Raw genomic sequence first — 23,501 nt, forward strand, 5'->3', positions numbered from 1 at the left:
TTGGATATAAGATGGTTCAAGATAATGAAAGTTCGGGTTCTGTTACAAACCATATTTTTAAAATAAAATGGTTTCGAAGAAGATCCATGAGCATTTCTCACCACTCATGTAATCATAAAGATAAGATAAAAGTTGAATACTTACAAATATGATCATCAAAATGCTACAATAAACTCTCTAAAGAAGATATTACTGTAGAAAATAAAATCTTTATTTTGGTTTTTAAATCCATAATATAATTGAGTGATAGAATTCAGTCTTTTCAAATAAAAATTTATAGTAATCTAAAATTATATTTATATACTTAATTTTGTATTGGAGAAAATGTTAAATAAAATATTTTTAGATAATTAATATATATTGTTTCTGGGTTTTGGATAGATTTTGATGAGTGTTTTATTAAGACATTTTTTGATGTGAAGTCATTTTTTCAATTCGCCACATGTTGGTGCCTTTGGAAGTGGAGGAATGCCTGTATTTTTCAGGACTCCATGACTCCTATCTCCTCCACATTGGTGCACATTACAGCTATTCTCCAGCCTGCTCAATGATGGCTCTGATCTATGCTGATCCTTTCCTTTCTTGGAAGACAACCTGTTCTTGTTTTTGATTTACGGGGTCTATGCATTTGATATTGTTCTGCATATCTTCGACTATGTCCCAGTTTTCAGCTTGATCCAGGCTCCTGCTATTTCCTGCATTTAAAGTCCTGAATGCTGTCATGTAATCGCTTATTATATCTTCTTAATATAATACTATTCTGATTTTCTTTCTGAAAAAATATTAAACATGATAAATTATAATCTTGTCAAATTTACAAAAATAAAATATTAATATATATAAGTTATATCAAACACTCACTTTATATTATTTTATTTATTGATAAACAAACATTTTAGAAAAAAAAAAAATTAAATAAATAAAATGTCGTGTAGTAAAACCTTAATCAACTTTTCACTGTCATTTAGCACAAAAAGAGCACGGCCGTTGAAAGCAAACCAACTCTACTAATTTCTTGCTGGACCTCGTTTTTATTGTTGTTCTCCAGAGTTGCTGATTCTTCCAATTTTGCGTCTCAAATTTTCACACATTGCATGTTATTATTTTATTTTCAATAATCAATCCAATTTGTTATTTATTAACAAAATAAAAAAACCAAAAAGTAGAACTAAATAAATAATTACACAATGACACCCACCTTAACTATATAACCGAAACTTTTTTCAATTATTTTTTAACTGTTTTTGTTTTTATTCAAATTGATACAGTTGCTTGCAAGTCATACTTCTTTTCGATACTTATTATGTTTTTAATAATTTTGAAATATGTTTTTTATTTTAAAAATATAAAATTTATACTTTATTGAAATGATAAGAAACAAATACACTACTATAAAATAGTTTGCTTGTTTTATTTTTTATTTAATTAAATTTAAAGATAATAAATAAATGTAATGATCAGAAACGTAAAAATTAAAGTTATAACGTCGGTGAATAAAACTCACTTTCAAAGTAAACCCTAAAAGAGTACCAATTAGAATTCACTACTTTCAATTTTTACTTCATATTTTTAATTCCAATATTTATGGTGATTTTACAGTGATGAAGTTGAATCACGAGGTTTTACTGGAGGAGTAATATCATACTAGGTGGGTTCATATTAGGAGATATATATTGAGGAAAAAATGACATAATATATTGGGGGTGAAGGGTTTTTATATTGAAAAATATAAAAAATGGAATTTAAAGTTAATGAAAAAATATAAAGGGGTATAAAAAATGTCGATAAAAAAATACCTACAATATCTAGTGAAAGTAAGGGTTTTTAAATTGGAAAGTATTGGGTTAATATTGGTAGGGGGTTAAATAATAAGATTTTTAAAGGGATTTTCCAATATGTAGTCAAATTAAGAGCATTGTTTAATATGCCACAAACTCACGTAATACGTCGAGAATCAATGAGTGAATCCCCTTGAATTGGATGAAGTTGGAGACAAACTTACCCTTTAAGCTTTATGATAGTGTATGAAACATCTTTTGATTTTAAATTTTACATATATATATATATATATATATATATATATATAATTTGAATTAAATATATTTTTTAGTGTAGCATGCATGGATTTAATTTTTATAAATAGAATATGTTAAATTCGTGATTAAAAAACTTACCTAAAACTTACCTAAATATTTCATAATAAGTATTTCTTATAATATTTGTAATCATCTAAAAATACAATGGTTGGTTTGAGCCCGGTACAAATTATATGCAAAAGGTTTTTTATATAAATAAAATTTTGTGAATAATTGAGTGAAAGTGATGGTCAAAATATTCAAGGAAGTGTATTTTAAAATAGGTGGAGATGTAATTTTGTTGTTATAGCGGAGCTCTGCAACGGTACAAATTATATGCAAAAGGTTTTTTATATAAATAAAATTTTGTGAATAATTGAGTGAAAGTGATGGTCAAAATATTCAAGGAAGTGTATTTTAAAATAGGTGGAGATGTAATTTTGTTGTTATAGCAGAGCTCTGCAACTCAAACCCACATGGCCGCAAGGCGGTGAAAACCTAAGGAAGTCGTGAAGGAAGTGTGGAAAACTGACACAAACTAGTCCAGCAACAACTGACAGCGTCCAAAGCAACAAAGGCATGACAGAGAATGTCAGGAGGGGAGAGATCCCCTCCTATCGAGACACGGCAGTAGGAGATGGACAGAGTAGCCAGGAGTTAGAGGAACGGAAGAACACAGGCCCGGTGCTAGGAGCGGCCTGGCAATCAGGCCGCAGAGGAAAGTGCCTGCCATGTACAACAGAGAAACCTAGATATGTGATCCCAGCGAACAAGCTGGAAAAGTACCGAAGTTACATGAGGGACCATGCCCTCACTTGCAAGTTTGTTAGAGTCTGGCAGTCGGAAAGAGACCTCACCAAGTGGATATAGCAGAAATGGCAGCCTCAGGGCCACATCGAGCTCAAGCTGGGAGCGAAAGGCTTCTTTACGGTAATATTCTTTAACCTGAAAGATAGAGAAAAGGTATTCGATAATGGCCCGTATTTTTATAATAATGCTGGTATGTTCATGCGCTTCTGGGAAGATTGTTATAGCCCTGACAAAGAAACCTTTCTGGCTGCTCCTGTCTAGGTCCGCTTATTTAGGCTCCCCATACACTTCTGGGACCCGGATATCCTGGAAGGAATAGGCAACTCAATAGGAAGCTTTGTGAAAATAGCAGAAACTACAAAGAAAGGTAGATACACCTCGTATGCCAGGATCTGTGTCTACATGAACCTAGCAAACCCCATTCCTAACACTATAGAGCTTGAATACCATGAAGAAATTTGGCAGTAGAACATAGACTATGAACACATCCCGTTTAGGTGTCGTAGGTGCCATACCCACGGCCATCTAGCAAAGGAATGCCCAATAACCAGGGAGGAAGAAGAAAACAGAGGGCCCAAAAAAAAAAAGAGAGAGCCGGACCAGGAGGAATTCCAAGAGGTGAGAAACAAAAGGAAAGCCAACAAGGAACCCCCCAGAAAGATAGGAAAGGCAAACAACCCGATGCAACGAAACCAAACAGTTTCACTATACTGCAGGTAGAGGAGGATGAGGAAGATCAGGTCATGGAAAATCAGGAGGATAAAGGCTCAGACTGCAGTGAAAACAGCGAAAGGAACCCAGCTAAAAGAAAATCTTCGAGTGAGATACCAGAACAGGATAAGGAATCAGACGAACAATCTATTCGGATGGAGACAGACCAGGAGTCCAGTAGGGAGGACCTAAGCCAGGAAGAGGAAGTGTTGGAAAACTTGCTGCATGAATGGAAGAACCTGGACGAGAGGTTTATTCCCGAAGAACAAAAGAAGCTATATACTGAAACCTTCCAACAATACAAAACCAAACTGGAAAAAGGCAAAGCCTCAATAGAAGAAAACCAAGAGACTCAAAAGGAAAACAGACCAGATCAGAATGGACAAAATAAAGGGGGAAAAAAGAGAGGAAGAAGAAACATTAAGGACTCCATACAACTCATGGGAGAAACGTTAGTCAATACTGGAAAAGTAGTCCCGCTATCAGCGGTGTTCCAAACCCTCTCCCAAGTTAACCAATGATTTTGACATCATGGAATATCAGGGGCTTAAATAGCAAAGGAAAACAGAGACATCTGGCAGCACGACTCAAAAAAGACAAACCTCAAATTATGCTTCTCCAAGAAACCAAAATCCCAGGCCAAAAAATGGTTGAAATCCTCAGTAAAATAAAACCAAGATATGAACATGTCACTGTAGACCCCAAAGGAAGTGCAGGAGGGATAGCTATTCTCTAGAACCTAGCTGAAGTCCTCGCCGACTAGTGGATAGGAATGCCAAGAATCCTCACTGGGAGATTCAAGCTAATAGGACAAAGTGAATGGGTGGTAATCTCGGCGGTATATGGTCCCCACGGTAGAGCAGATAGAGACCTATTCCTCAATCATCTAACTAAGCTTCGAAGTTTGCACCAGGAGCAGAGATGGATCCTGGCAGGAGACTTCAACTTAATCGCTTCTCGAGAAGAGAAAAAAGGTGGAATAAGCAAGGAAGACCCAGAAATGGAAAGATTCAGAGAAGTGCAGATAGAATTAAGAGTGGTCGACATCCCAACCATAAACGGGAAATTCACATGGAATAACAGAAGAGGCAGGTCCAAACAGATTGCTTCAAGACTGGACAGATTCCTCATCTCAGAGCACATAATCGGGCTGGACATCTTCTACGAAGCCTCCATCCTACCCTCAACAGGGTCGGACCACTAGCCAATAAAGTTGGAAATAGCCTTAAATAATCAGAACAAAAAGAGACCCTTCCGGTTCGAGTCCTTTTGGCTCAGAGCCCCTGACTTCCTAGACAAAGTAAGAGGCTGGTGGCAGGACAACAAAAGTGGAAAGGAGGGCCGCAGTAAAATGCACTCTTTTCAGCTAAGGCTCAAAGAAATAAAAAGCAAAATCAAAAAGTGGAACAAGGAAGAATTTGGCAATATCCAACAGGAGCAGGGCAAACTCCAATCCAGAATGGAAAGAATTCAGCAGCAAATCATCTTGGAAGGAAGAAGTCAGGATCTGGCAAAGGAGGAAGGTAGAGTCATCACCCAATTAGAGGAAAGGCGAAAACAAGAGGAAATCCTGTGGAAGCAGAAATCCCGAATCCAATGGCTCAAAGAAGGAGACAAAAACTCCTTCCACAAAGCCATGATAAACCATCGCCAACACAACAGAATCTTCTCCTTGAAAGACAAGGAAGGAAACAGAGTGACTCAGTAGGATGAAATAGAACATCTTTTGGTGGAGCACTTTAAAGATATTCTCTCCGAACCAAATATCAACAGAGCCAAGGACATAGACAAAATCAGCCACCATATTCCAAAGAAAGTCACCAGAGATCAAAACCTGGCCCTTCTCCGGGTAATAACCAAGGAAGAACTGGAGGAAACAATAAACAAAATGGCAAAAAATAAGGCCCCAGGGCTCGATGGCTTCACCATCGAATTTTATTAGGTGACTTGGAGCTTCATGGGAAACGATCTGCTTGATCTTATGGAGGAATCCAGATGCTCCAAGCGCATGCACCAAGGTCTGAATGCCACCTTCCTGGCGTTAATACCAAAGTCTGGTTGCTCAGATGAACCGCAGGGTTTCAGGCCCATCTCCCTATGTAACGTTGTCTACAAAATCCTTGCAACTATCATGGTCAACAGGCTTAAGCCGATCCTGCCGGATCTCATTGCCCCAGAGCAAACTGGCTTTGTCAAAGGAAGGCAAATCACAGATGGCATAATAGTCGCCCAGGAAGTGATTCATTCCCTGAAAAGCTCCCGTGCCCCAGGCATGCTGATCAAACTGGACCTGGCCAAGGCGTTTGATCAGCTCAGCTGGAACTATTTGGCAAGTATCCTAAAAGCCTATGGATTTGATCAAAGATGGATAAAATGGATCCTGTCTATGGTTAGCTCTCCTGTCATGTCAATTCTCCTAAAAGGCTCCCCCTCTAAAGCTTTCACTCCCTCCCGTGGGCTAAGGCAGGGAGACCCCTTGTCTCCCTTCCTCTTCATCCTAGCTGCAGAAGGCCTAGGCAGATTGGTTAAGGATCAGGTCTCCAAGGAACAGATAAAAGGCCTCAGAATCTATGGAGAAGACATTCCGGTCTCCCACCAGCAATTTGTAGATGACGTGATGCTTTACGGTCAAGCCACTCTAAAAGAGGCCCAAAGAATTATCAAATCCCTATCTCAATTCAGCAAAGCCTCTGGGATGGAAATCAATAAAGATAAATCAGAAGTGTTTTTCTTTAATACCTCCTTGGCAGTCCAAAGATTCCTGGCTCATACTCTAGGCTTCAACAGGGGATCCTTCCCATCCAAATACTTGGGTATCATGTTACATGAGCACCAATTCTGGTCGGCCAACTGGAATCTACTAATAAAGAAAATCCGAAATAAAACGGAGAACTAGACCCACCGCTCGTTGAATGCCCAAGTCGAATAACCTTATTGAAAGCTGTTCTGCAGGCCATGCCAAATTACCAGCTCTCGTGCCAAGCAATTCCGAAGACTGCAAGCCAAAATCTAGTCTCCCTGTTCAAAAACTTCCTCTGGCAGGGGACCAGCAAAACAAGAAAGTGGGCCCTTATCTCATGGGAGTGGCTTTGCCGACTCCCAAAAGATGGCAGTCTAGGTCTCCACGACCCCTTCGCCCTTAACCAAGTTATGGGTGCGAAGCTTTGGTGGAGGTGCCTTCAGGGTGGCCCTGACCTGTGGAAGGTGCTTTGGGAAAGAAAATACGACGCGGTAGGGGAAATCGAAGAAAAACTGAGAAGCACAACAGAGACCAGAGGCTCTGCAATCTGGAACCTAGCGAGAGGCAGCAAGGACCTGATAAGGGAGCATAGTTTCTGGGAAATTCGGGCAGGGGACAAAGCCAGATTCTGGGAGGAATCCTGGCAGCAAAGAGACCGTCTCATACAAAAAGACAACCTCCATGCCATCCTTGCCTTTTCGTCCCAGACCGGGGCATCAACTGTCGGCAACTTCTGGAAGCCTGACGAGGCTAGATACTGGCGAAATTGGAAATTTAAAGAGGACTGGGAAGGAGCACCAGAAACCGACAGATGGCAAGACTACTATACAGAGATGGCTTCTCGGAAAATAGCAAAGAAAACAGGGTCTGACACTCTCAGATGGGGCAAACGCATTCAAGGAAATTTCACAATAGCAGAAGCCTACCACCTTCATAGCAACCATAATCATCAACCGGAAACAAATCAATGGAAAAATCTTTGGGAAATTAAGCACTGGCCTAAGATCTCTTTTTTCATTTGGACCATTCTACACGGTCGGGCGCTCACCTGGGACCAGATTCTGCGGAAGGGAAGCCAAGGCCCATCCCGCTGCGCCCTCTGCTGCTCCCAAGAGGAAACCATGGAACATTTGATGAACCGTTGCTCCATCAGCTCCTCCCTATGGGAAAATCACCGCAATTTGTTTGAGCGCCAACACAGAAACCAGCAAAACATCATAAGCACAATTGTCAATTGGCCGAAAAAGCCTTACCTGAACTCGGTAGTTAACCGCACCTGGCTCCTCTCCGCTGGATTCCTCCTCTAGAATATCTAGAAAGCTCGGAACTGGGCCATCTTCAAATCAGAAACCAGAACCCCCGGAGCAATCTAGGAGCAATTCATCAGAAACATTCGGGAAACAATCCTATCGGAAAGCTGGAGGGACGAGGATTGGCAGGTCTCGACTACGGAAGAAACAATCCTGAATAAACTAGAGGTCAGACAGAGTATGGTCACCTGCGGGGGTTCTCGAAAAGAGCTGGCCAAAGTAGTTGCCAGAAGCAACCAGTACAAACACCGCCCACAGGCTTCATAAAATTAAACTTTGACGGCGATGCAAAGCATAACCCAAGCGAGGCCGACATTGGAGGAGTCTTTAGAGACGTAGAGGGTAACACTCTAAGAACTTTCGCAATGGACTGTGGGGAAGCTTCGAATAATGAAGCTGAGCTGCACGCCCTGAAACGGGGCCTAGAAATAGCTCTTCGGGTCAACTTCAAACGTCTCCAAATCGAGGGAGACTCGAAGCTGGCAATTGACATGGTTAGGAAGCTCCAGCAGCAAATACCAGCGGAAAGGATTAGCAAAAGCTGGAGAACCGCTTGGCTGGTTGGCGAAATTGGGAAGCTCCTTCCCAAAATAGACTACCTCCTCCCGACTCACACTAGGCGCGCAGGTAACAAGCTGGCAGACTGGCTTGCGAATTGGGGATGCTGGAACCGGGGCAAAGAAATCGACAGCGTGGGTCTGCCTCATCTGAACCAGGAGGAGAAAACCCAACTTCAGCAACTACTAAATGTTGATAAAGGTGGGAATGGCATGAAAGAGATGAACGGTCAGGATCAGGCGACACGCAGCGGAGGCGGAGATAATCTCCAATAGCAGGGATTGGAGAGCTCACTAGTGGGAACAGGCAGAGGCGAAAGGCAGGCACATGGTAGGCAAGTGACGGGGCATGGCAAGAATGGCCAAACAAATAGAGGGGACACGCGAGCTGAGAAATCATTAAGGAATGATCTAGAGCCAGCTCCGGAATTCGGGATAATGGACAAGGAAAGGACGACAGGTGGCCCTAGGAGTAAAGAAAGGCTACAGCAAGAGCAGTCGGACGGAGGTTGGAATAATGAAGCATAAAGTGGAAAGGACAAGCCACGCCATTTCCCGAGATGGGGAAGCTGAAATGCGTGACGGAAAAATAAACGGCCAAGCGGAGGCCGGGAACTCAACCAGCCAAGTGGCGGCCCTTTCGACACGACAACGCATTAATAAGCCCGAGGAAATAGATGGCAGGCTCATTCAGATTGGTAAGAACGATGAAAAAGAACGGAAAGATGCCTGCTCACCTCTGCGACCAGCCCTCCTCCTCGACCTCGGCAAGAAAAGGTGGTATGTTTCCTATAGTCCTCGTCCTTCAGACATGCATGCTTCTTTCTCTGTTCTCTTGGTTTGGCTGGATATGCTCTGGCCTTGTGGGCAGACTCCCTACTGCTGCGACGATAAAAGCTCCCCGGGCTCTTTCTGGTTTCTCCTTTCCCAACCCCATGAGGGGAACGCTTTGATTTACGCTAGTCCTTCGTCCTGCTCTGAGAGTCAGGCTGTGTGGGAGGTTTCGCCGGGCTTCGTCATGCTTCTGGAGGGTCCTCGCACCCCTGGTCTTTTCTTCTCTTGGGCCTACTCCCGTGGTTGGCTCCTCTTCTGCTTTTCCCTTCTGCTGGCCAAGGCCGTCAGGTTTCGCCGCCTTGCTGGTCGGGGGGTTCTCCGGGTTCCTGTGAGATGGTGGTGGGTCTTCAACCGCGTGCCCATAATGGAATTGCTCCAAGGTTCCGGGAGTCCATTCATGTTGAGTTTGCTGTTACAAAGGAATAGACCCCGATTGTGCTCCATCTCTTTCGCACTGACCTTTGGTTTTCTGTTGTGACAGGTTGGAAAGTTTCCTCTATTCCCAAGCCCTAGACCAGAGGAAAGATGGCTCCAAGAAAGACTAGTTCTGATAAGAAGAGGGAAGCTGGCACCAGTAGTCAACCGAACAAAAGGGGCAGGAAGCCCGACCTCGACAAGCTCCTCCAACTGATTGATGGTTACATGGCCGGCATTTCTCCCGAGGTCTGCTCTCTTATCCATGAATGGGAGCGTGAGCTGAGGGAAATCAGCAAAAACCAAGAGATTCCCCGTGAGGACTGGGAAGTAATCACGGATCCGGGCACAACCAAAGGCAGGAACACGCTCTTCAATAGAACGTTACAATTCTATTGGATCATGAAGCATGTGGTCGGCAAGGCTATGGAGGTTAATCAGGCCGTTCATGAAGAGGAGGATGAAGAGCGCAAACATGCAGAAGAACTCCTCAAACGCCAACTGTCGGAAGAATCGGCCTCCATAAAGAACATTATCCTAAAAGAGCTAGCGGTTGTCTAACTCCAGGTTGCTAGAAATCACCTGTTGCTAAAGGACATGGAGCAAATGATGCTGGAGCTCAAATGGGCTATCGAGCAGAAGATCCTGAAGCCGGGCGCAAACTATTCTAAGCCTGCCCCGGTTAATTTGTCTGATGAAGATTAGTGGTGTGTGTGTCTTCTCTACTATATTTTGTGATGAATCTGAACTATATCTGGGCGCCGTATTATGTTAAAATGGTTAATCTCACTTTTAATAAGCAGAATAATGGTTACGATAGGAAGAAGGAACTAAACATTTTTAAATTTTGGTCAGGCTTTAAGGCCAAAAGGTGGCGGTCTGGTTTCCTTCGGGCAGACCAGCCACCTGAACTCTAGTTTGATGTATTCTTTATGTTTTCTGGAATGAAGAATGCCTAACCTTACAAAAAAAAAAATTAGGTGGAGATGTATAAAACATATATTTGTATATAATTATATAAATTAAATAATTAAAAAAAAAATAATGAGGTTGAGAATTTGTACATGCCTTAAACAAAAAAAACGAAAATAAAAAAATTTCATCCATTAAATTATATATACAATTAAACATATTTTAATTTATAAAATTTGAATTAATAATAATAATAATAATATTTTCAAAATCACATAACTCTTGCAATGAATACATAATTGAAATCGATACTTTATCAATTCACTTTATAGATTATGCATACATAAACTTGTTTGAAATTGAAATATCTAAAAACAGCCTAACAGACAAGTTCACCAGATACATGCGGCAAGAAATGCCTCCAATTACAAACTAGTAAATTCAATTCCAGCCCTAACTATTACCATATTATACATCTAAACCATCCCTAACATATTTCGCATGTCCTTCACATTCTTGAGGTCCATCTCCAGTCTCTTCACATACCGAATAGCTTCATCCAACACATCAACTGGATCCATCCTGTCTCCACCAACTATATTTCTTAACTTCTCAAATGAGTCCTTAATTCTCTGGCTACTATGTTCTCCAACCTCCATTGAATCTGCGGTGTCATCTAAGTTGTCCCCCAAATTTAACAGGGCACCAAGCTCATCTCCTGCTTCTCCACAAGAACAATTGCTTCCCTCCTCATCTGTCATTTCTACATCATGTTGTTGAAAAATCTAGTCAGTTATTGAATTGAATTAATTATTTTACTGAATAAAGAATGGCAAAAAGATTTTTAGAATTTTTTTTAATAAAGACACGATCAAATTGCTAAAATTATTAAAATTGCAGATTTTAAAAATATTCTGAAATCCAACAAACAACCACACAATACCTTTCAATAACTTGGCATTCTCCAGAGCACCAACACCCAACCTCATGGCCTCCTTAAACCCGGGATGAAGCCCATCAATCTCATACGCAGAAATAATGAAATCCCGAACATGAAACAGAATTATTCTCTCAGAGCTACCGCTCTTATCAAAAATCATATACTCTCTTGACATTTTTTTTTCCAAGAACAAGATTCCTCCATGCCAGACCGATACTGTATCATTTTATTCGCGGAATTTCCATTTATAATCAATTCCGTCGATGCCTAACGCGCTCCTTTCCCAAACCCTACCAAACATGCTGACAAATCTATCGCCATTGGCCACCACCATGATCTTGTGAGTTCCGTCTCAATATGAACAGCCACGCCCATGTGCGAAAGTAGAGCTGTCGCCGTCGCCACGCCGGCGGCATTGTTAATTAATTAAGTACCATCACGCGCCTCCTGTATGAATTACCTAAAGGCTTAGATAATAAATTGTGTCACATTCGAAGTTCCGTGCATGGCGCCTGCGCGATTAACGTTCGTCGGTTGTTTCACGCGTCCCCATTTCCCCTGTCAATGATCGCCATCGACTGTTAATTGTCACGAGTCACGCGTCCCCAATTCCCCTGTCAATGATCGCCATCGACTGTTAATTGTCACGAGTTTTCATGGAGTCGAGGATAAGCACGAGTTTTCGTCCAGCCGAGGATAAGGTTGCGCTGCTTTATAATAATTGTCAAAAGAGAGAGCCGGCGGGCCGTTCAAAACCTGAGTAATATATATATACATATATATATATCTATATGTATATATATATATATATATATTAATCTAAATTGTCTAATGATCACAAATGATCGTGTGGTTTGGGGATAAATTTATTTATGCATTCAACAATTTAATTTAGGCAATGAAAACGTGTAATTATTTAGGTAAAACTTTAGTTTTTTTTGGATCATTGAATTTGAAACACACACCAACTAATATAAAGTCTTATATTAAACACTTGTAAGGATGGTATTGAGAATAAAGGAAGCCATGTTTAGTTGCTTCTTAAGGTGGGGTAACTTTTTATTGAGCAAAGTTCCAAATATAATAGTATTTCACAAAACATGTCATAATGTCCTATCTCTTTAAATGCATACCACAATAGCAATACCCTCACTACTTGTTGTCCCATCATTAATGAGTACCAACCACCTAGTGGGCCTTAATTAGTAAAGAAGCCACTTTAACATTAAGTAACTATCCGCTACTATTTAATAGGCCTTCGTCAAAAAATATGGCCATGCACATTAACTAACTAACTAACTCCTAGGCAACCTAAACTAGGGAGGTTAGGGTAGGACCATGACATGCCATCCCCATTCAAAAGTTTGCAAAGTGTAATTTTTGCTCCAAGCTAGAGGTGAGGAAATTGTTGCATATCATTCTATTAGATCAACCCTTCTTGGACCATACACCGGCACAATTGACGATCTTGTGTCCAATATTGCTTCTAGCTAGATCCACGTAGGCCTTCTTTATCAAGTTCTCATAAGTTGGTTTGCACCTTGAAATTTGATCCTACTGCCCTATTTAAACAAAATACATGAAATACTAGATGAATCCTATAGTGAGCTAGAAGAACTAGCTTGTAAGCCATTTGTTCAATGTGTTTGGTGATCACATAGGGTCCATAGAACTTTGGTGCTAGCTTTTGGTGGATTTAATCTTCAAGTGATGCTTGTTTATATGGTTTAAAGATGAAGGAACAATTGAAAACGTCCTACAAAATAGCACTATAAAAAAATGTTGGTAATCTTGTTGTTTATTATATTTTGATCCATTTAACTAAATTGCCATTAAGTGTGCGAAAAATGGTTTCTTTGGTGTGAGGTATGTTATCCATTCCAAGAACCTCATAAGTGATTAGTGAATAGGAAGTCACTAACAAGAGTTTTACCCATAAACCACTTCATACGGTTCCATTTTGTATCACCATGATAAGTGGTATTGTACCATCATTCTTGAGGGGAAGCCATTGTACCCATTAGTGGAACTTCTCAAAGGTGAAGCATCTCAAATAGGTTCCTAAGAACTTCTTGACCACTTATGTTTGGCCATATATTTTGGGATGATATCACGTGTTCATGTTCAATTAGGTAGTTTGAAGTTTAAATAGTTCTTGCCAAAACTTATTAGTGTAGGTGGCGTCTTCATTAGAGACAAAGGAAGTGGGTGTGCCATGTAACTAAAAAAATTGATCCATGAAGTCTTGGGCAACCAAGCAAGGAATAAATGGATGCAATAAGGAACAAAAATTAACATATTAGAACTTGCATCAAACTACCACCTTGATAGCTAATTTGTTTCCCATTTTTAGAGTCCCACAATAAAATTCATAGAGATGTTAGTCCATATATGTGTTGGGATCAACAATGGTTGCAATTCCCATAACATCTTCATTAAATCACTTTTATTTCAGTGCAAATACCCAAAAAAATAAGTTATTAGCTCTTTCATATGTGAGGGATGCAACTCCTTTGAGACATTTTGTTTTAAGGCATAAATATTATCAAAGAAATATCGTCTTTATAGCATAATACATCTTGTTGTCATGTATATTCTTTAGGAGCATGGGATCTTCCTAAATCCTTTGGATGACTTGGACCATGGATTCATTTGCATAACATTCAGTATATGATTCCCTAAGCCAATATAGATTGGTAAAGAGTTAGGAAAAGAGGGATCCATCCTCTACAAATTTCCTAAATAAGTCATCAACAGTCACATTTTCTTTATTCTTCTAATACAAAATCATAGAATCATACCCTAATGTTTTAGTAACCCATTTATGTTTCTATGGGTAGGATAACAATTGTTTTAAGAAATACATCAAACTATGATGTCTAATCTTAATCTAAAATGGCTCCCAATGGGATATGTGTTCTAGGATTATATAACACAAGGGATGGCTATTATCTCTTTCACATAGATTAATTTTTCCAAATTATGATCACATAACTACTTACTAGTTAATTCAAGGGTTGCCCTTCTTACACTAAGACCTCCTCATGACACCTATTGAGGCATCACATTCCAAGGAAAAAAAAATAGTAAAATCAAGTACCACTAATACTTGAGTAATACATATGGAATCCTTTAAAACTAAGAAGCATTTGCTAGTGGCCTCATCTATATAATGTCATTTTTTTTAGTAGTGAAGTTAAGGGAGTAGAAATCTTTTTTCATGAACTTCCCACAGTGGCCTGCAATTCCTAAGAAGCTATGTAAGTTCTTCAAGGTCTTGGGATGGAGCCATCTTGCATAGTTGTGACTTTCTTTGGATCAACTCATACTCCATCTTTACTTAACATGACTCAAGTATTCAAACTATGAAGCCCCAAAAGCACATTTTAGCATTTCAGGAATAGTTGTTGGTCCTTCAAGAGTTGCAAGGATCTATCAACATCATTTATGTGGAATTCCCATGTATTTTTATAGATAAATATATCATCAAATTATACTATCACAAAATTGTATCTAGAGGATCAAAAGATATTGTTCATGGTGATCTGGAAGGTGGATGGATAATTGCAAAGGAGAAAGGGAATTACTAAAAGCTCATAACGACATTCATGTGTATAGATAGTTGTCTTAGGGGTTGCTATGTCTTTCATCTTGATTTGGTGGTATCTAGAAAAAATGTTAGTTTTAGTGAAAAAATTATCTCCATGAAGTTCAACCAAGAGATTATGAATATTCAAGATGGGAAATTTTCCCTTCATGGTTAACATATTGAGAACCCTGAAATTATCACACATGCAACAACTACATTCCTTCTTTAAAACTCTAACCATTGATGATAACTAAGGGCTTGTATTTGGAAATATGATTCCCTCCAACAATTCCCAAATGACATTTTTAATTTCATTGTTATACACAAAATGTTGTTCATAAGGACACATGTTATGTGATTGGCTACCTAAAATGAGGGGAATCCCATGGTCATGGTCCCCACATGAAGGTGGTAAGCCTTATGGTGTTTCAAATACTCAATTGATCCTTAGAATGGAATTGGGGTGAATCTCTTGGTGGGGTTGTGGGGAGTGTCCACTACTTGCATAGAATTCTACTATGTAATAATACCTAAGTGGCCTTCTTCAATAGGTTCCCCATGTGACGAGAAGTGATAATTTTATGGGAAACCAACTGTAAACCCCTTGAGGATATGTTTCTACCTTCCTTGGTGAAGCTCAAGTATAAATCATTGAATTTTAGGCTGATACATACCAAATTGCATAACCTTTTCCCCTAAGAACTATATAAGAACCACCCATTTTAATAGCAAACAAGTAAGTTCTGAGTAATAGTTTCATATTTTCACATCTTACCCCTTCATTTCATCATACCTCCATTGGCTATCACAATTTGAAAATAGATAAGGGATAAACATAAGAATGGGTTTCTTGTGCTACTCCTCTCTAAATAAAATTTTGGGTGTTTCCATCATTAGTCAACATAGTCACTTCTTTGTGCTTTATGTATCCAATCAATTTCAAGGTTTTGGGTGCTAAGAAACCTAAAAGGACATGGAGAGAATTTGGGGTCTCCTTGAAATGATAGACAAAGGGGACTTCATCATCCACTGGTGGTGTGTTCTCTTCCAATTTTGGTCTAGTAGTATATTTAGAAAGAGTGTCTTATGAGTTGTCTTGAGGAGATACATCCATTTGAGATAGATTTTCTTCTTTACATTTGTACCCTTTAAAGTACCACTTATCAAAATTATAACAAAGGTTGAGACATTAACTTCTTCAAGAGATAAATTTTGGATTCTTGATAAGTGGAAAATCTTGAGATAGTGACCATGAGAGGGATAATAGAAGTAGACAATGATGGTCTTTTGGTTTGGACATTGGTCACCATCTCAGTTTCTTTAGCTTTGTCCTAAGCTTCCAACTATAAGCTTGGGTGTTACATCATGAAATGTTCTCTAATTACCTCCTTAATACCACTAATGAAACAATCTTTGAAAATGCAATAAATAGGTATTTTGTGCAAATTCTAATTTCTCAAAGGTTGCAATATAGTCAAAGACTATGCTTGTTTGGTGTAATTTTGTTAGTCGTCCTAGATAGTGAGTGTCAAATTCAAAATGAGCATAACTGAGTACTTTTACAAATTGGGTCCAAACGATGTAGCCTCCTATTGATGCTTGGAAATGACCAAGCCAACATGTGGAGAAATCACTTATTCAAGGTCCCAACTAGACCTATATCCATTTGGGATGGTGATTCTCACTAGTATTTGTGCCCAATTACCTCATAAATACTTTTCTCCAAAAGTTTGAGACTTCCTAAAAGAATATTCTAAGGAATGAGGTTCTAAAAGAGATTATGAAAGAATTATTGTAAACTAAAGGCTAAAATTCTAACTATTCAAAAGAAAATATAATTAAACTTTACTATATCCCAAGATTATTATTACTATCATCCATGAATTTCGAAAGACTCGCAATAAGTTTGAAATTTATATCTTCATGTCGGAAGCATAAATAAACAATATTTCAAATGATATAAAATCCGATCAAATAGTTAATTGAATTAACTACATTTATGACATTCATATGTGTATCATTTACTCAATCATTTTGATGATCAAATGAAATAATCAATTACACAAGATATTGATAAAATAAAACGAAAGTAGCATTTCTATTTCACTTAAAAATAATAAATTGAATTACAACAATAGTACCATATTCATTTGATGAAAAATAGCTTGAAAATATAAAGTGGTTCAAGGTATTCTTCCACAATAAACCTTAGAATAATGCCAATGTCTATTTCTTCCAAAAAATCAAAACCCCTAACACAGTGTGTGAGGATTCTTTAAATAAGCCTCTCAACTTTAAAAGTTTGTCATAGTCTTGTTATAACATAAATAAAAATAGAAAAGGAAAAGGTAATTTGTTGTGATCTCTAGCAAAATTGATAAATCATTTTTTGAAGATGGTTGAACTAGAAGCTTCCAGGTAGGATTTCCATTGCCCATGTATGCTCAGGTTGCAAGAAATAGCCTTTGGTTGATCAAATCACATACTAAATTTTCCTTCATATATCTTATTTTCTAGGGCTAGAAATTCCTGGGCTATTCTGGATATTGCCTCCTTGACCATGAGGCAACTGCAATGTGGTTTGACCAAGAAATTGGAAATTACTACTAAGTTAAGCCTTTCTAAATTTCCAACAACATTTTGTATAATCCTCGTGTGACTTGGCAAATTATTAATGAAAACAATTGTTTTTCTATAATCCTCTGAGAATGGAACATAAAGCATGTCAACATCCCTAATAATTTGGAGAGAAGAATCAATTAACTGAGAGCAAGATTGCTCTATATCCTTGATCATGTATTTAGATTGTTGTAAATTCATTTTCCATTTTTTCAAGGAATTGTTTTTTATTATATTGATTTGATGATTTTGGGGTCCTTGATGTAGATCTTTTAGCTATTGCCTACCATGAGACTAATTGCAATAGACATTATTTTTCCCTTTTCCTATTAGAAACTTTATTTGTTATCTCATCCAAGATTTTATCAATTATGTCCTTTGAGCTTGTACCATGCTTAATTCTTCACAAAATTTAACTTGTGCATTTAGGAGTTGGTCACCTTCCCGTTCATTTTCCTTCTTAAATAGTTCTATATATATTAGATTTTCACTCAGCCTTTTGATTTGAATTTTTAATTCCACAATCTTGGCATCCTTTCTTTGATCTAAAGTTATAAAATCTTGTTGCATTTTATCTATTTAATCATTGAATTGTTGTTATTACTTCCATTTTTCACTCTTTGATGCTTTTAGCCTCACTTGCTCTTGTAATAAGTCCTCTTTGATGCTCAATTGTTCCAAGTGAAAAAATTGTTCATTCTTTTGCTTGAGAATCTACCTTAAACTGTTTAAGGGTGATATATTGGTCGTAGCAAAAGCACCCATTGATTATGCCAACTACTCATCCAACTAATCATCATCATGTTTGGAATCATCCCAAATTGTAGTTTGTTGGGCAGGGAATTCTTCTAATTCATTTTCTTTCCTCTTATTGTGTTTTCCCTTACTAGTTGCTCTCCTTTTAGGACTAAATAAATAATCAGTAGGGGGTAATTCCTCTAATTCAATTGGAGACAATGATGAAATAGTAATTGTATCTTGAGGGATAGTACCTAGAATCACAACAAGGGGAATTTTACAGAGACCTCATGAGGGGAAAATCTTAGTTGTATCTAATCCTATAAGAGTTTTAGTGCTAGGAGAATTAGTCTATATTGATTCTTGCTATTAAAGCTGACAAGAACTTTTCTTGTCCCTTTCCCTCGGTCCAGTCAGGTTGGCTAGTCAAATTTAGCCGGTCTTCAGTCAAATATAATCGTTGGTCCAGTCTAGTTGCCCAGTCCAATATAGTCGTTTCCTATTCAAATATAACCGTTGGAAGATCTTCTCTCCCTATTTAACGTACAACCATGATCTGATTCTTCAACTTGTCATGACGATGAACCACACTCGTTGGTTCGAAATGCGTCGGCAAAAGTATTATAATGTGATTTCCACCGAAAAATCTTCTCAAAAACTTGACATGGATCACAAAAGCTTAAATTCAACAAGATTATTTTTATTTTTCTGCCTAAATTTTTTGAAATTGAAGCCATTATTCTTGTAATATCACTTTCTCATCTACAAAGGAAGCTCTATCATAAATACTTTTCTTTAATACTTCCTCCATTAAGACCTCTATAAGCTACTCCATAATGACTTGAATTTTTATGTTCAACTACCTTAGGATTAAAATAAGTATGCTGTGAGGATACATGAGTCTTTATTTCCTTTAGGATTTTTCTAAATAACTATGGCAACAAATGAACTCCCAACCTCAAGCAAGACATGCTCTACACCTTGGTTTTGAATATTTTTTGAAGAAATATACTCCTATTGCTTTGAAAATTACTTAGAAACTTTGTCAGTGAATCTTTAGGAATTTATTCAGCTCTTTGTAGGACCACTGAGCATGTGTCTTCCCTTTTAAAAACATTATCAAAGGGATATTATTCTCGTGCATACTTTTTAAAGGATATATGTGTACAATGTTCAAACAAAATCTTTAAAGCATCATAAGCCTTAAACTCAATAGAAGCTAGTTTGAGGAAAGTGAGGGTCATGACCTCTTTTCCACAGTGAAAAAATATTAGCAATAACATAAGGGCCAACCTATAAAGGAAAATATGGCCAAATCTTCATGCAGGGTTTGGCTAAATCTTTGGCAATGCATTTCTCCATGGTTTGACAAGCTATCTCCCTACAAATAAGCCTATATAGTGCATATAAGGGAAGGGAATGAGGGGAAGCTTGTTACCCATAGAATCAGACATAGGAAAATTTATCTTCAACATACCATTCTCCAACCTATTCAATTACTTTCTTTGATTCTTGAGAAATCTAGGTGGAAAGACATTAAAGAAATTTTGATAAAGAGGGACCATCACAAACTAACATATCTGATAAAAAATTTCCCTAGCATTATCTTTTCGTAGTAGTGAATCATTGATATGAATGGGTTGTTGTGCATCCCTAGTCTAGAACCAACCAATTATGGGAAAAGGGGTAGAAAAAAAAATAGCATCCATAATATAAAGAGGAAAATAGAGGTGGAGATAAAGAAAAAATATGGAGGAGTAGGAGGAGGGAAAGAAAAGGAAGTAGAAGAGTAGGAAAGAGAGGATGGAGAGGAAAAGAGAGGTAGGTCCTATCCTTGACAAATATCCCCATAAAATATTAAACATTACCCTAAAACTGATACATATGCAATAAATCATGTAAAATAACAAACCATGGCCAAAAAAATCATTCCCCCAATTGATATGAAATATAACAATGTTGAGAAAAACTTTTGGGGAAAAATGAAAAAAATGGAAGATTCTTACTTTTGATCCAAAGGGGGTCCCAAAATATCTCTATTGGACCTAAATACTCCCACAAGATTCAGATAATAGGTCCCCACAGTATCCATAAATGAAAAATGAAACCAAAGGGATGCAAAATAGTATTTTCATCCTTATTTCAATTGTTCCCTTTTTGGATGTATATTCCATAATTGTGGCATTTCGCTTATGTTCTTTAGTATTTCCTTACTTTGTCTTTTTAAGAAGGTGAAATAAGAAAACTTTTATGATGCAATAAGGATGTAATCAAGATACTAGAAAGAACTAATAGGAGAAAAAAAAGGATGTAGGACATTAAAAAAAATGCCCAAGGAGACACAAAAGTAACTCTTATTCTTTTCCTCAATTTCAACAAAGAGGGACTTCCAATTAGGATGCAATATGCCATTATAATAATGACTATTTATGAGAGATGTGGACACTATTATCACCATTATAGATCCATATTAAAAATGGATCTAGCAAGTGCCAAGAGGGATCAAATCTCTTGATATGCAAACCACTTTTAGAGTGTAAACTTGAAAAAAAAATTGTGCTTAAAGATATTTTATCCCTCTAAAATGGTGATCCATGATATATATATCTATATATCTATATATATATCTGGTCCCCACAATATCCATAAGTGCACACAAATTTAAAAATGAAGCCAAAGTCACTTTAAAATCATTTTACGTCATATATGCAGTAGCAAAGGGAAGCACTGCTAATCTGGGTGACATGTCAAAGAGAAAGGGACATTGGGTGGGGGGTGGGGGTGGAGCACAACACTGTTGTCTCCCATGACATTTAATAGGGGGTGACATGGCATGCCTACCCCATGCTACGCATGTGGAATTAAATTCAACCTTATGATGGTAAACCTGCATAAATCCATTTGTTCTAGGCATACCTCAGTGTATGGTGTTTATTTATGCTAGGTATAGTTATTTTCCTCAACCCTGGTGGGAATCCTATGTTGGATTTCAACTAGGTCTAGACTAGAGACAAGAGGAAACTTTGTTATGCAATAGCATGACATTCAGTTTTTCATTGCTTTGAAGTCGTTGACCTTTCATTTTAAAGCACCGCTGGCCTAGGCTAGTCACCACTCACTTCTAGAAAGAATATTTATGTGGAAACTTGAAGGAATTGGGCCAATCTTCAGTGACTTGAATGTTGAGCAGCAATGTTTATTCTAGTTTTTATCTACAATTGTACTGCTTGCTTCTAGGGAAGTTGGGGAAAGAAATTTGGATTATAAGCAGGCCAAAACTCTTTTGGAAGTAGGTAACTTCATGAACTTCCTTGAGGCTTGTGTTCTTGGTTTGATGTCTAAGGTTTTCGCTACAAAATACTCAGACTATGTAACCCAAACTTACAGTTCAACTCTAAAGGGGAGGTCAATTTGGTGGTTTCTCCTTGTGTGTGATGCATGCTTCCTTGTCAGCTTAGACATCTTGGGATGATGTTCTCTGGGTGTTGGTTCTCCTATCCAACCATGTTCTCTTCTCTTTTATCTCTATATTTTTTTTGGTTCTTGGTTGGAGTCTTAATGCCCTAAGGGGTCTTCGATGTGTTGTGTCTTGGGATTTTATGGTGTGGGGATGAATTTCCTTGGTGGGGGCCTTCTAGATCTATAGTTTTTTTTCCTTAGCTGGTGGATTGATTACTCCCCTACTATGTCCCTTCTCTCACTACAAGGAAAATACCTTCTTGCAGAGGTTTTTGTGGAGGCCCCTATAAAAATATCCCAAAAATCTATTTGTAGCAGAGGTGGGTAGGCAGTTGTTCTAGAGGATGTTTCTTTGATGGTGCATCTAAATTATTCAAGAACATTGGTAATTTACTATCAATACATGCACGGGGGTTGCATATAACATGGTGCACTATAGATTTATTTTTTTTGAAAAATAAAAAACCATAGTGCGCTAAATACCCAAAAGCATCGGTGCTTGAAAATTCACTAGCACTGGACTCCTTCATCTAGTAAAATATACTAGTGCTATTAGACAATGACGTCCTAATGTGGTAAATGTATGACAATGCCCTGGGGCATCTTATAAAGTGTCTCGATAGACGGTTTCTAATTTCCAAAAACAGACTAGTGTTATTGTAAAACCACATCACTCGTGCGTTACCGATAACGTAAAGCCCTGGTACATCTCGATAAAGCACCATAATAATTTAAAATTCTAAAAAAAAAACACGGTACTTTTGGATATAGCCCGCCCCAATGCACTTCACAAAACACACTGGAGGAGGATTAAATAAAAAAACCCTCCTGACCGTAATTTTTAATTTTACCATCTACAGTGTGGGAGAGCTCTGAAGCATCAGTGCCACTCTTACCACTTGCAAGCTCCCTAATGTTAGTTCTTCTACTTCTCACCACCTTTCAGTACCATGCTCACTATTTGACTCTCCAATTTTTTCAAATGGTGACAAAATTTGTTTTTCTCCATTACATGTCCACATGCCTCCACAACGACCAAATGTCCAAGTAATCTCTATGTATCTTTATAATTTAAGTTTATAGCGAATTAGAATTTCAAATTACGTTGAATTTGTCATTTTTTTTCAAACAAACAAAAAAATTTGACATGCAGTGCACTCGATATGTTTGGCTCGCACCGGGCGCAGTGCACCATGGTTCGGTGAATGAACATAATGCATTGTCATTATGGTAGTGTGTTTTGTAAATATAAATGCACCGGGAAAGATGAGTCAGATTGTGTGTCGGTGCATCACTCCCAGGGTTTTTATATTTACCAAACACACCGTAAATAAATATTTTAAAATATTTATGTTTCTCAGTTTCTTTGATAACCTGAACATACTGCTCCAGTGCCAACAGGTTATACGTGTGAATTGGTGACAAGTATGTCGCACCACTATTAAAAGTTAAATTTTTTAAACACCTACCGTGTTTCATACTTATGTGTGCACTGTTACCAGTGCGATTATAGTTAAAAGCACATCGGTGTTGGTGCATGACTATGTTTTGAGTGCACTCGTAATTTTATTTTTTTTAGATTGAAAGTTTTGTTTCCATAATTATAAATACATGTTTCATTTAATAATAAAAGAAAAATGTATTTTATGTATGAGTCTGATGTAATTTATATGTCAATCACGTAATAGAGACGTCAATAGAGGGAGTAGCAGCAGGAGCAGGAGCAGCAGGCGGACCCATATAATATGATATGACCATGGCAGGCGAGAGAGAGGTAGATGGGTTTATACCCT

At 38.0% G+C, this 23,501-nt stretch overlaps 1 protein-coding gene across 1 annotated transcript; it reads right to left on the reverse strand.

Annotated features, from left to right (window-relative positions):
• Positions 1–10,651: 10,651 nt before the first annotated feature.
• On the reverse strand, positions 10,652–11,561 carry LOC149151035 (uncharacterized). Its single transcript, XM_089442185.1, has 2 exons — positions 11,307–11,561; positions 10,652–11,126 (listed from the first exon to the last, which is right to left on the reverse strand). Exons 1-2 carry the CDS (start codon positions 11,476–11,478, stop codon positions 10,840–10,842), a joined length of 459 nt encoding a protein of 152 aa, XP_089298311.1. The 5' UTR covers positions 11,479–11,561; the 3' UTR covers positions 10,652–10,839.
• Positions 11,562–23,501: the final 11,940 nt, after the last annotated feature.

Source organism: Pinus tabuliformis, chromosome 9 (assembly GCF_031772625.1).
Source record: "Pinus tabuliformis cultivar Carrire ecotype Pingquan chromosome 9, CPIR1, whole genome shotgun sequence".
In the NCBI taxonomy this organism is placed as follows: domain Eukaryota; kingdom Viridiplantae; phylum Streptophyta; class Pinopsida; order Pinales; family Pinaceae; genus Pinus; species Pinus tabuliformis.

Excerpts from the sequence above, each read along its gene's own strand:
- LOC149151035 (XM_089442185.1), bottom strand. The coding sequence starts at position 11,478 with ATGTCAAGAGAGTATATGATTTTTGATAAGAGCGGTAGCTCTGAGAGA. Across the intron at positions 11,127-11,306 it reads GAATGCCAAGTTATTGAAAG|AAATGACAGATGAGGAGGGA; the intron begins GTATTGTGTGGT and ends AACATGATGTAG.